This window comes from Eucyclogobius newberryi, unplaced genomic scaffold (assembly GCF_026437365.1).
Source record: "Eucyclogobius newberryi isolate DKJ021-1_F unplaced genomic scaffold, fEucNew1.0.hap1 SCAF_4, whole genome shotgun sequence".
Taxonomy (NCBI): Eukaryota; Metazoa; Chordata; class Actinopteri; order Gobiiformes; family Gobiidae; genus Eucyclogobius; species Eucyclogobius newberryi.
The window spans coordinates 21630473-21645274 of record NW_027316056.1 but is presented as its reverse complement, the minus strand read 5'-3'; the positions used below and the strand labels follow the sequence as shown (position 1 = coordinate 21645274).

At 39.4% G+C, this 14802-nt stretch overlaps 1 protein-coding gene and 1 pseudogene across 1 annotated transcript in view; one reads left to right on the top strand and one right to left on the bottom strand.

The window, feature by feature from the left end:
- The window catches only part of LOC140377127 (cytoplasmic phosphatidylinositol transfer protein 1-like), a 60536-nt gene extending 54861 nt beyond the window's left edge, over positions 1 to 5675 (top strand). The window contains exons 8-9 of the mRNA XM_072462438.1: positions 1255 to 1318; positions 2530 to 5675. Of these exons, the coding sequence (XP_072318539.1) occupies positions 1255 to 1318; positions 2530 to 2885 (420 nt within the window). The 3' untranslated portion in view covers positions 2886 to 5675. The remainder of the gene's footprint in view (positions 1 to 1254; positions 1319 to 2529) is intronic.
- Positions 4758 to 14213, bottom strand: LOC140377254 (von Willebrand factor A domain-containing protein 7-like; annotated as a pseudogene).
- Between the last annotated feature and the right edge of the window lie 589 nt (positions 14214 to 14802).

Here is a 14802-nt window from a genome sequence, read left to right as displayed (position 1 = left end):
TACTACTTACTAATAATAATAACTACTACTACTACTACTACTTACTAATAATAATAACTACTACTACTACTACTACTACTTACTACTACTACTTACTAATAATAATAACTACTACTACTACTACTACTTACTAATAATAATAACTACTACTACTACTTACTACTACTTACTGATAATAATAACTACAACTACTACTACTACTACTACTTACTACTACTTACTAATAATAATAACTACTACTACTACTACTACTACTACTACTACTACTACTACTACTACTACTACTACTACTACTAACTAATAATAATTACTACTACTACTACTACTACTACTACTACTACTACTACTACTACTACTACTACTACTACTACTACTACTACTACTACTACTTACTAATAACTACTACTACTACTTACTAATAACTACTACTACTACTTACTAATAACTACTACTACTACTTACTAATAACTACTACTACTACTACTACTTACTAATAACTACTACTACTACTACTACTACTACTACTACTTACTACTACTACTTACTAATAACTACTACTACTACTTACTAATAACTACTACTACTTACTAATAACTACTACTACTTACTAATAACTACTACTACTACTACTACTACTACTTACTAATAACTACTACTACTACTTACTAATAACTACTACTACTACTACTACTACTACTTACTAATAACTACTACTACTACTACTACTACTACTACTACTACTTACTAATAACTACTACTACTACTACTACTACTTACTAATAACTACTACTACTACTACTACTTACTAATAACTACTACTACTACTACTACTACTACTACTTACTAATAACTACTACTACTACTACTACTACTACTTACTAATAACTACTACTACTACTACTACTACTACTACTACTACTTACTTACTAATAACTACTACTACTACTACTACTACTACTACTACTACTTACTTACTAATAACTACTACTACTACTACTACTACTACTTACTAATAACTACTACTACTACTACTACTACTACTTACTAATAACTACTACTACTACTACTACTACTACTACTTACTAATAACTACTACTACTACTTACTAATAACTACTACTACTACTACTACTTACTAATAACTACTACTACTACAACTTACTAATAACTACTTCTACAACTACTACTACTGCAAACTTGCACAACCGGGAAAAACAATGAAATAATTAGAAAATACTTTGTGTGTCGCCTGTAGGTGGTGAGAGATGTGCTGCTCCTGGGTCACAGACAGGCCTTTGCTTGGGTGGACGAATGGATTGGTGAGTATTTTCTAACTTATTCAGTATGAACCGAAAGAGAAAGTGAATATTCTTTTGTACTCATTGTGAATTGGCATGAAATCACTCCATCCGTTCGTCTGCGTCCGTCCTCCTCACCACCTTCATTGAGCATGCCAGCATTCACAGCCACGCCTTAACAATTCTTCAAACTAATGTGTTTATAACTGACCTCAAGCAGAAATCAAGAGAATAATCAGAGCATGATTTCAACCCGAGAAGGAAAAAAGCATGTGTCAAGATCACTTACAGTTAGGACTTGAGAGCTTGAGCTGAGATCACATCCTCTTTTCCCTCTTCTCTTTTTCTCTCTCCAAATGGCTCTACTATTTTCTGCTCATCGACTGGCTTCTTAATCTGAAGCTTATGTTCTTCTATGGGCACAGTGGGCACATTTTCTATGCACCGTTCTGATTCTTAGTGTCCTTTTATTAATACATGGGTGTTCTCACTTCTGCGGTTTGGATCTGTCACTCTTTCATTGGATTTAACTTTCCGTAGAGCCAAACCTATATATCAACGCATGGATTAACCTTGATTGTGACCCCTCCTTTTCCCTAAATTGAAAAAAAGTATGACGGTTTCAAAATCTCAACCCCCATTCCACACCTGCCCGTTCTTCCAGATATGACTTTGGATGACGTTCGGGATTACGAGAGACAAATGCACGAGAAAACCAACATTAAAGTTTGCCTTGAACAGCAAGAGCATTCCACATCAAACACATCTTCACTGGATGAGATAGAGATCCATGACAAAGCAAGCGTATGTCATTTCATTTTGTCTTTTTTGCCATTACTTCAGGCCGTTTTGGAGAAAATATGTCCATGTTGAAGTGATTTTATAGGGTATTTTAAATTGTTTTAATTATGGGAGTCCCAGTGTTACAGCGATTGTGTAACTTTTCATCATCCTCATCCGTCTTGTTACTCTTCAACAATTTCTTACATGTGATTAAAACGTGGCTCCAAAAAGTATATCAAATATTCCTAGAGTGAATGATTTGAAGATGGCATTAAATTTGATAGTCAAGATATAGTTACGGTAGAAGGAAGCAGCTGAACGCATGTATACATTCTCTCATGTTTTATTGTATTTATTTATTGTGTACAGTTTTTTTTGTAAATTTTGAACTTGTAAATGTATCTAAATGGTACAAAACCTCCACCTTTTTGCTTGTCTTTTCACCCTAGACATGACGATGGATGAGGTCCGAGAGTTTGAGCGTACCATTCAGGAGGCCACCAACCAGAAAATCGGGATATTTCCACCATCGATATCCATCAGTGAGACTCCTTTGTCGTCCTGCGCCCTGACTGGCCCGGCCAGTGCCCCCACCACCCCCATGTGCACGGACGCACCCGAGTCCCTTTCTGTGCCCAAGGATCGGCCACGCAAAAAGTCAGCTCCAGAAACACTGACCCTGCCTGATCCTGTCCCGTCTAGTGTCCCTCAAGTCTCCGCTCTGGCTCCCAACTCCGTTTCAAACCACGTCCAGCCATCCACACCTCCGTCCTCCAGCTGTGAGCTGGCTGAAATGAGCGAGTAAAATAAGACTTGAGTCTTCTTCATCATTAATTAGCCCTTTCTTTTTGTAGCTTCATGAGACCAACTTAACACACCAGTGCTCAAAGTCTTCTTCTTAAATGTGTCTCCATCCAGAAGATAACCTCTTCAAAAGTCTTCATCTTTGTCTTTTAATCCATTGGCAGCTGCAAATCTAGCTGCCCTCATGTGGCTGCTTTCCTTTTAGTCCAGCCTATTATATTTTATTTTATGTAACATCCCCTTCTGAGCTATTAATTACCATTATAGCTTTTAAACTATGAAGTAGTTGCCTTAATGCCACAGAGACAGTGGCACTCTTATTAACACATTTGCTGACAATGTGCCCAAATCTATGACTGTTAAGCATGGTCCCTTTTCAGTCAGTGGTTACTACCGGTATATGAAGACTGTGTTGAAATTGGTGATACTGAATAGAATAGGATGGTAGTACAGTTTTGTAGTCTTAGATCAATTATTGGAGTACAGCCAAGTTACCTGCTATTTTTGCCATTTAACCAGGGCAACTGATCAGATTGCAATTTTGAATCTGAAATCAGTGACATAAAAGGATGCAATATTATTACAATCCTTAATAAATCCTCAGGTATCCCCAACTAGCTGTCTTACGTTTGAAAAGGCAGGGATACTGATGTATCTTTTGCATTTTATACCTCATCAGTTAACCCAGTTCAGTCAGATTAACACTTGAATGTTTATACATTAGTAAAGTTGGAACATTTGTTTATCAGTAGATCACAACTGTGAGGCTAATCTTCATTTGTGGTTATAGCATGGCCGTTCAATTTTATGTAGATTGAGTTGTTTTAATGTTTTATACAGTGTTTTCTGAACTGAATACTGGGCAAGTATTATTTGATGTCATTCTACAAAAATTAAAAATTGCCTAAATGTTCACGAACAGGTGGAAGGGCATTCTCTGGCGCGTTGTCCTTAGTAGTGAAAGATGACTTAAATTTCAGTGGTCATGAGCTGACTTTAACTGTATATTTACAGTAACCACATAAACTATGTGTGTAATATTGAGACAACAAACTCTTAACAATAGTGTTGCATGGAATCAAAGCTATTTTCCATGATAATTGTGTATATACTGTAAATTGGATGGACTGGTACAGTATTTAGTGCTACAGTATGAAGAAGTGAATGCCAACTTTGCAAGTTCCTTCTATATTGTCTATAGCCTGATAGGAAAGTGAACTTAACTGTAAGCATGTCCAGACAATATACTGTAACCTTAGACCTACAAGCTCAACTCTGTGCCTCTGCATGCAACTGTGTATCATAACGTCCACACAGAAAAACCAAATCAGTTTTAGTGTAGGAACTGAAAAGTCAAATGCATTTAACTCATTTACATTCGATTACCAAAATACCCCTCAACAAAATACTCCTCAAATCAATCATATCACATCATCAGGCTGTCAAGCAACAGGGCTAACTTTTACTACTTCAGTTCATGTAAACGCATGAGTTCCTCCATTTGAACTTAAATGCATTTTGCACTTTTTCCACTCGTTTCCAGACACCTTATTTGACAATGAAGGAATGTGTCAGCGTACAGTTCTGTTGGAACAATATCCTATGTCAGATGATAGCCACTTAATGAGTCTCGCCATAATCAATACTGTTCATATTTTGTACAGTTTCTCACGTGCTTTTGCTTAAAACAAAACCTGTAGCTGTTTACTCTCTGACTGTAGCTTTTTTCATTACCATAACATATGTATAATTGGTTGATGGCCCCTATACATCACTCAGGCAAAACATTATAACCACTGACAGGTAAATGCATAAGCAGATCATGGAGTATTTCATTTAATCAAAGAAGCAACGGCGTCTCCAACTGTCTCTGTCACAACTGGCAAAAAGAAGTGATATTAGTATCAGTATATTTCCTTCTACAATGATCAGAGTTCAGGGATTGCATTCAACACTCAATTGTCTGAATTATGGACAGATTTAAATGACCGTGCATGGCATCATAGGTGGTTATAATGTTTGTCTACTGGTCTGCTACTATTAACTTTGCAGATGAACTGAAGTGCTGATTATTTCTGTTGTCAGGAACACAGAAATACTCTTACACAGGCTATTAACTCATGCAAATGATCTAGCTGTGTACAGTATAAGCACTGCTCTGTTTAAAAGAGTAACACAGTATTGTACAAATCGTTAATGATTACTATTGTAGGTTTCTTACTATGAAACGTGTTGCATACCTGTGACATGAATGTGTGCAAGAAAAGAAAGAACAATTATTTGACTCTGATGTAGAATGAAGTGTCTGTATCTATGAAGTTTGGCTCTTCTCAAACCTCTTCTCATCGTAGTGATGCACTTTGACCCTGGCGACCTTGCGTGGCAAAAATCCTCTAGTAGTGTTTCTAAAAGTGTTTCTTTACAGTAAGGTGGCTGTTTTTAGTGTTAACCGGTTAATTATGTAGAAACAATCAGGTTTTTAAATTCCTATTTTGTAGTTTTGATTTTGTGATTGCCTGTCTTGTTAAATAGATAATTTGATTGTATTTTTTTCCCCAATGAAAGGACCAAGATTTGATTTGACCTTGCCCTTTATCTTCCCACGGCTGTTGCTTTGCTGGATCTTGTTCTGTAAAAAGTCTGCTTGGTTCTCAAAAGTACCATTCTTGTTGGCTGCTGGAAGCTGTTCTGAGTTCTTCCACAGATTATTGGTTATATTTTTACTGCTCCTTCGTTGTTTATGGTTCTCATGTTTTTGGAAATGGAGAAATTAAAGTTTGTTATTCCATCACTTTGTTTTGAAAATTATTGATTGCAAGTGTATAAACTTCATTTAATCTTTGTACCCAATACCCATTAAAACATCTTTGACAATGGAAGATCGGCTCTAGGTTTATTAAGACTGGTACGGTCGTGGATAAAGTTCACAGAGCAGTGGCGTGACATACAAAATAATCTTTCATCGCATGGTAATAAAGGTACAATCAAATACAACAATTTGGAGAACCATTCACCCTCAAATTGAGAAATATGAACCTTGCTTAAAGGCTGCAGAACTTGTGTATTCAGACAGATCACATCCCCTGATTCAAGTGATATACATAAATCTGTAAATTGACAAAACATTTTAGATTATTTCCTTTTTATCAATTCTTTTAAAGCCACCAAACTACAGACAGCAGCAGACTGACCCACAGAGAGTGCCTGACACTCACTGAATGCAAACCAATGGCTGTAGAGTTTGTCGTAGTTTTTGTTGGCGTGCTGGTCGCCGGGGCTGCTGTCGTCGTCGTCGCCGCTTTGGGCCGTCCGGTACACAGCTGCACGTTCCCGACTTTATCCAGAATCCGCAGCTATACGCTCTGAACAGCAGGAGGCGCTGTACGTGGCCACGATGATGTTCACGCCCCCCGGCGAGGAGGCGCTGGTGTTCAGGGTCCCATTGCCCTGGCGCACGATCACGCTGTCTACGCCCGTGCCATTCACGCCGTCGCTGATGTTGGCGGTGAGCCCCCATTGGGAGGAGGAGCACACAGAGGAGGAGCAGTTCCCCGTCGTGCTGACCACAGAACACACCGGCCGGGTCACGTCTGTCACCTGGACGAGGCAAAGGCACGTGTGGAGGGTTACAAGAGAGTTCAAACGAATCTATAACAGAGCAGTTATTAAACTTTTCACAGCAAGTATCAGCTAAGGACATAAGAGCCTTATCCGAGTACCACCAGATTTAAACCAGGTCTTTAACGGATCTACTACAAAGAAGGGAGAAAAAACAACAACTCTAAATTAGTAGCACAAGAAAAAGTAAAAAAAAAGTTGCATTCTGTTAACTGGAATAAAAGTGTAAAGAGTGATCCAAGTAGCTTCTTCAGTTCCTCTGACAGAGAACCGCCCGCTACAAAAATAACTTGAATTGAAGAACTGGTCACTGCCTGATATATGTCTGAAGTGGAGGCGCTGACTACACTGAAGCTAGAGGAACTGAAGAAGTGACTTGGATGGCAAAACGTCTTCACTCTTAAAACATTATACCTGCACGGCTGAGTCTATGTGAACTGAACTGAACTGAACTGAAGTCTGAGTACCACCACAACAAGCTCATGCACCACAGTTTGAGAACCATGGGTCTATAGTCTTCATGTATATATATATATTTTTATTGAATAATTGTATTAGGAGACCTAAATGTAAAACAAAAATAATACAACATAGTCGAGCTATTTTATTCACATTTCCAGTGTTCGTGCTTTTTAACAGAATAATAGTTTTAAATAATTGAATAGTAACAATAGAGCGGGCTACTCTGATAAAACTATTCTGCGCACTATGAATCATACCAGGTTTTAGTTCAACTCTTGACAATCTATTAGCACACAATTGGATGGACAAATAAGCTATTTACACATTTTACAAACATGTCTCAGTTCACCTGAACATGGCTTTCAGCTGATGAATGATGAAAAATTAGGATTGTTGCCATGAAGATTTAACATAACAAAATGTATCTTTTGAATGTCCTCAAAATGTTGCATACATATAGCAGGAAGCTGTAAACATGAATATTCTGGAAGTATTCATGGGTTTCAGGTATAAGGAGAGTTTGCATGTCAAGGACTGTTGGAGGACCAGGAGGACTTGTCATACAAAGGCAAAATAACACACTTCAAATCAAAAATAATACATCTTTTGAATGGGGAATTGTCCTCACAAAGTCCTTCAAATCAGAAAAGAATTTGCACAAAACCCATGAATTGTGTGGTATAAAAATGAGCTTAACGTTGCCTTCTGTACGACACAGAATGACTGCTGGAGGACTTAAAACATTGACAGAAGATGTTCCTACCTTTACAGCCACAGAAAACCTGAGCACCGTGAAGTTGATGTCGGTGGCAGAAGAGTCTTGAGCGGTGATGGTCAGGGTCACGTCTGTGCCTGATGAAGCGCTGGACGGGGCAGTAATAGTGACCGTGCCATTGGCCCTGCCCTCGCTTACGGTGACAGAGGAGGGTGAACTGGAGGTGTAGCTGTGGTCATTTTGGGCCTTGACCGTGAACGTCCCGGAAGCATTTGGATTTACTGCCCCATTGGACATAGAGGCCACGGTGAAAGGGATGGAGAGCGAGGAGCCTGGTTCAATGGAGGTGCTGTTCACTTGGGCCTTGATATAACACAGCAGAAATAACAAATGAGTGCAAAACATTTAGACTATTTATGTTAAGAAGCACAATCAAAACTCACTGGATTTGAAATTGTGATTTGTGCATATCTAACCCTAAACTTACTGTGACTGAGATGCTAGAAGACTTTATCTGAGTGGATGCTTGTCGCTGAAAGCCAGTCGGTGTTGCCCTGGTGGTGGTGCTGTTCTCTCCTTTTATAAGAAGCACAAAGTCTCCAGCTGGGATGTTACTGAAGGTCACAAGGATGTTCCCATCGCTCTGCGGCTGTGGATTGAACTGAACAATCAGACCGTGATTTTGAATGATCTCATTGTGGATTACTGGATTCTTTTTGAACATGCCTGCAGTGTCCCATTGACCTCCGTGGGCCCAGAGCTGTCGAACAGTCTGACCTCTGTGATTTTCACTGCGTCACTGGTGACTGTCACCAACACTGTAGCATTACCGCCTATGAAGAGACAAACACGCAAATTGTCGAAGATGCATTGTATTGTTCCTTCTACAGCATATTGTGTGATAGTTGAACCTGAACCAAGCCGTTTATACAGTGTTTTTCCACAATATGAAACCTAAAGACAGCTGAGGTTCACTACCAATATAGAAAGACAAAACGAAGATGTGAAGATGCAGAAAATGGGATATAATGTTGGCTTCGTACCAGTGAGCGGGCGGCCCTCCTTCAAGCTGTAGTCTCCGTGTCTTCCCTCGTGGGGTTCAACCAAGTTATAAATAAAGTTCACTGAGCTCTGACCTGGTGAAAGAAAACGTGCATTGTTTATGTGTATTTAGTAAGGGCCTTTAAATAAAGATTTGATGTAATATTTTTCTAATCTGATTTTCTGTCGATCCAAAGCAAACACATCAAGTTACTCTACAGTTACAGTTAAACAGTTTAATTAACAGAAAGTAATTTAGTGAAACACGAAAACACATTTTTAAAGTGAACGTCTCTGATCCTGGGACCCAGCTTTCCCCTCTGCATTTCATCATCAGTCACATTTACTGACCTATGACCTTAACAGAATAGGGGTTGTTGGAGTTGACATCAATTTCCCACAATCCCGTCTGGTTGTCAGCGTTGAGGCTCAAGCGGCGGAGGTTCCCGGCTGTGGTCATTGACGCCAGAGGCCCACTGGAGACGCTGGAACTCTGAGACGCACCTACAGTGTCAGAAAAGCTGTCAACTTTTTAATGATTTGCTTGACATTTCCTAATGACTTGACCAAGCGGCGTTTACCTGACGGGCTGAAGATACTGAAGGTGAGAGATGAGGTGCCAGTGATGTAGAGGGTCAGGTTTTTTGTCGACCCATCCACGGTGAAGTTAAATTTATTCGGCTTTCCGGGATTGCTCACCACTTGGAACACATTAACCTGGAAGCACCCACGCACACAAAAACATTACCATACAAAACATGTTTAAATGATTTGTATCTCACGTTTCGCTTGTCATAAGCTTTTCTCTAATATTGCCATAAAAGGAAACAAAGGATCATCTGCTTGAGAGGCACGGACGTGACGGCTCAATTCTTAAACTTTAAACCCTTACTTTAAACTTGACCATGTTTCTAATGCTTCAAATGATCGATCCCGGCAGATCATCAAACCTCCAGAACATACTGTCTAGCATTAAGCCTCTTGTAGCTGTATTTTGAATCATTGCGTGTTCATTTTGGCCCTTTTGACACAGTTTGAGATGTTGACAGTGTTGTTTTTATAGTTTTTATGTTATTATTGTCGCACTTTGGTCAATGTGTGTCAATGTCAATATCGTCATATTGTGGTTCAGTAATTATCTGTAATTATCTGTTTAATGCAGTACTGTACTCACAAATAGTTACTTTTTCCACACCCACTCCTATTGGTCAGCCTCTGTCATACTTTGAGAGGCAGAGGGTTTAACCAATCACAAGTGAAGAGTGAGCACGACTTGAGTTAGCTGTTAAAGGCACTATATACATACACAAATCGTGATATAATCGAAATTGTGACCTAGCTTTAAGAATTTGTGGTATTGTTCTTTAGGCATATCACCCAACCCTATGTGGGATGTTGTCATGTATGTGTCCATGTTCTTCCCCTGCAGGTCGAAGGCAGCTCACCACTGCACTGGCAGATGAGTCCTTTATGACTGTAGTGGCAGCAGACAGGTCAGACTTGGTGACCTCGATGGCCTGACCTCCGGATGCTTTGGCCAGGTCCCGATACAGCTGAGCGTCCGCCTGGCTCATGGCCCGGGACGCTCTGGTCTGCACGCTCCTGCGCCGGCGCGAGGCCCGCACATCTGTCAACATGAAGGTCACCTGGAGGAGACAAATGCAAGAAGGTAAACACCATCTGGGTGGCAATAGTAAAAGCTCCACTGTGGTTTCAAAATAGACTGATATGAATAAAGGTATTTAATACATGATGGCTGTTTTTATTTTTAAAGGATAAAAAGGAATTATCACCACTTTTGTATAACCATGAAATAGTTTCACAATTCACATGTCAACCCGGAGAGACTCAAATGAAGATGATATGCTTTGGAAAATAATGCATGAAATACAACTGAGAATGATATAACGTAATATAAAATGATAAATACATTAGGTTTGGCGCTTAGACCCCGGCAGGGAACGGTGAGCAGGTGGTGCAGCGGACTCTGGTGGTGCTGAAAATGTGACTTTAAATGTGATGCTAGGCTGTGCGAGTCGAACTGCTGAATGGACCAGGTGAGTTTAACACGAGCGGTAACAGTTCAGAGCAGAGCAGGGCGTCAGAGGCAGGTTTCAGGCAGCAGGAGAAGTCTTCCAGGCTGAACTTTGCTTTATCAGAGGTGGGAGGGGATATATAATTATTCATAATATAATATAACTGATTTAATCACTCACTCACACACTGCACTGTTCACTTTCTGCACTACATCTGTAAATTCAACTGTACATTGTGTGTACATAGTAAGCCTATTTTTATTTTCATCCTAGAGCAGATTTATGTTGTTTTTCTTTAATGCATGCCCTTTTTGATTTTATATAGGTTGTTTTATCATTCTTCATTGTTTTATGTTGCACCAAATCACCAAAGCAAGTTCCTATGTTTGTGAATTATGTTCTTTAGCGATGGCAATACACCTTTTCTGATTCTGACATGGATGTTTCAAAGATACTGTATGTAAAGTTAGAATACTGTGCTTAACTGTTAAAAACCCTTTAATGTTCCCCCCATGAAAAACACAGGTATTTCCTCTGGTGTTGGAAAACCAGTAAGAAGAATGTTTAAAATTGCATATGGACTACTCAGACTTTCAGACTTCCCACTCTCTGATCAGGCTCTAGAAAACACATCCAAACCTTTCATAGACACTTCCACCTGGGCTCAGGTACAAGTTTACACTGTCCAATGTCAACAGATCAGTGTCACAGGCGTCACAGGCCACATGTGGGTGGGGCAGTGGGGACTCGGGGCAGGTTTTTCTAACGTATCCTTCAGAAAGGAGCTGGTGGTGCAAAATCTGAAGATGGTAAATCAAATCCATGGTGGATTCAGACCAAACTGTGGTCCTGGGCCACACTAACACACTCGAATCAGAGGCTGCAGACTACACGCATCCAATTTATGCATTTGAGAGAATATATGTTTGATGTTGGTAGAATATTGACAAAAAAATTATATTTTACCTCACCCCCTGTGGGGATCGTTCAATCACACACCAGTAAATTAAACAGCTGATTTGAGTAGAAAGAGTCTGATTTGAGTGTGTAATGAGGAAAATCAGCCGCTGTCATACCTGGGTCATTGAATGGCACCAGTATGTAAGCAGACGGCTCCTGTTGCGTTCCTCTTTTACTGTCGATGATTTCAAAAGACACCTTTATTGCTTCTGCAATGTCGTCAGACATACTGCCAGTGGTGTCGATGACGAAGCACAGAACGGTGGACTGGGAGAGGCCCATCAACCTGCCATGACAACAAATTTCAAATCTCAAAAGGTTAAATCAAAACCAAAAGAGTTAAGTATATTTACGCATTCCATAACATGGTTTTCTACAACTAGTGACATAAATACAACCTACTCCTCATGTCTTTACTCTTTTTGTAAATAAAATTTGAACCTGAGAAAGTCTTTGTCTCCCACAGCCACCCTGATGTCCTCCAGCAGCTCGATAGTGGCATTCACAGCCAGATCTGCAGCTTTTTGATGGAGACTGCCATGACTGGAGTCCACTGTGTCCTTACTGATGCCTCCTGTGGGGTCTGTTTTACTGGTTTTATCAAAGGACCCGCCGTGACTGCATTTACCTACAACCACACAGTGAAAACATTGAGCAAAAATGCTGATGAGCCAATTAACTCTTAAGGAGAAGTGAAAGTACCGGCAGGTTTTTCTGAGGAGAAGATATTGAAGTATCCAGATGTGAGTAGGCCTTGTTGCAGAAGATCGGGCAAGAGGTTGTTGGCACAATCCCCATTTGTACAGTTTCGACATGTGGCCACATTTGGTCCTACAGTTAAGTGTAATTGAAAAAAAGATGATTGATTTTTATGTGTATATTAAGGGCGTCCAAATGCATGTGAATTCATTCAAGGACACTGCCACTGCAGCCACTGCAGCCACTGCAGCCACTGCAGCCACTGCAACCACTGCAGCCACTGTGCAGCCACTGCAGCCACTGTGCAACCACTGTGCAGCCACTGTGCAGCCACTGCGCAGCCACTGTGCAGCCACTGCAGCCACTTGTTATTAAAGTCGTTGTACTTTGCACGTGCATCAGGGCATGAAATGATGACAGAATGTGTCAGTCACAGTGACATGTTTTCATAAGCTTCACCTGCCAGGTTCTCCAGGCTCTGGTCTGGTGCGATGAGAGCTCTGTAGGTAGACGTCTTTCCCAGTTCCACCCAGTTACTGTGACTGTAGAATTCCTTCACAAGCAAAGACAAGCTGTGATTAATGAGCGTATATAGAATACTAAAATAAATATGTATATTGTAGATTGTAAATGAAAGTATTCAATGTACAAAATACAGCTTTACTATAGGTGGTATAATACATTCTTCTCTGTCTGTTTCTTCGGGGGCAGCTAAACTAATTCTGTGGCCTATTAATTAAAGTTTGTACCTGAAGAGTGTGACATGCTCGTCCCAAAGCAAACCTCCCAGCTATGAAGTTCTCCTCCTTCACACTCGCTTTGACTGCAGACACATCTATCGACATAAAAACAACATGATTAGATTCTTATTACACAGTAGATGGTTGAATGATTCTGAAATGGTTTCAACTATAAACCTGAGGTGAGGACCTCTCTTCCTCCCTTGAATGTCTCGTCATCAAAGTGATGCTCCTCGCTGAGTGCATAGGCCAGGTCCACCAGCGCGTTACTGAAGTACATGGAGGATATGGACGTGTGGTACATGACTGTGGACAGGACTGATGTGGAGTCTCCTGAACACGCAGATTGTACTTTTTCCACTGTCAGAGCATTGTCAATCTGAAAAAACAACATGTCACACATCTTATCAGAGCTCGTTGCATACACTCAAAAATAAAAACCTGACCTAAACACAATAGTTACTTTTTCCACATCCACTCCTATTGGTCAGCCTCTGTCAAACTTTGAGAGGCAGTTGATTTAACCAATCACAAGTGAATATAATTCTGAATACATTATTGCAGTTTATTCAATGTTATTATGTGATCTTAGTTATATATATATTTATATAATTATATTTATCAAGACCCCAGAAAATGACCACTTTTTAAAATATCTATAGTTGATAAGAACTTACTACTTACTATCTATATGTTTTTACAAAGCTACTGGAAGATATATTTTCCTTCCATAAATTGTTATTAGTTATTGATTTACAGAAGAGATTACTGCAAGCTCAGTTTGTCAACACTTTCAGCAAAAGCAAAAATTGAACAAAGCATAAAGTAAAATGCAAAATGATAAAATAAGTGTTTTAACTGAGAGGCTGAAGGGTCGACCCTCAGATGCTGCGATGTCCTTGCACACTTCTGCGGTCTTCCTCAGGACGGCCTGTCTGGTGATGTCCCGGTGAGTGGTGGAGTTCCCGTTCAGAGAGAAGAGGGGCAAGAAGCTGTGAGCACTGTCCCACACGACCATGACCGCCACCAGGAACACTATGGAACTGCCTGTGGCCATTTTAGAGCTGCTCCAAGACGTGAACCTCAACAAGACTGAAACCAGGGAACCATAAGAAGGGAAATAAGATACGGAACTTCAATTACAATTTATAGACTTAAAGTATAAATTATATAAACACAATTCACTTATTTGTATGGTAAACATTTTTTGTCCATTGGTTTTCCCCATTTGGAGTCACAAAAGCAAATGATCAAAGGTCTGTCATATCTTTTGGGCACAAAAATCACCCGTTTGGAACCAAATCTTTATAAAAGACGACAATTTCACATAATCCGAATCAGAATTACTTACTGATTAAGTGGAAATTATTTAGTCACAGACATGACTCTGACCAGCAGAAATATGTCATCAGAAACTAAAATTAAATATCAAGTATAATTATCTTATTTCATTTGGTATTATTATTTTTATTTTATCTTATTTTATTATGTTGTTTTTTTATTCTATCTTCTTGTATTACATATATATATATATATATATATATATATATGTAATAAATTTTATATATATATATATATAAAATTTAATTTAACTTTTTTATCCTCATTAAGTATTCTTTTTTTGTTGTTGTTGTAGTAATTTTATTA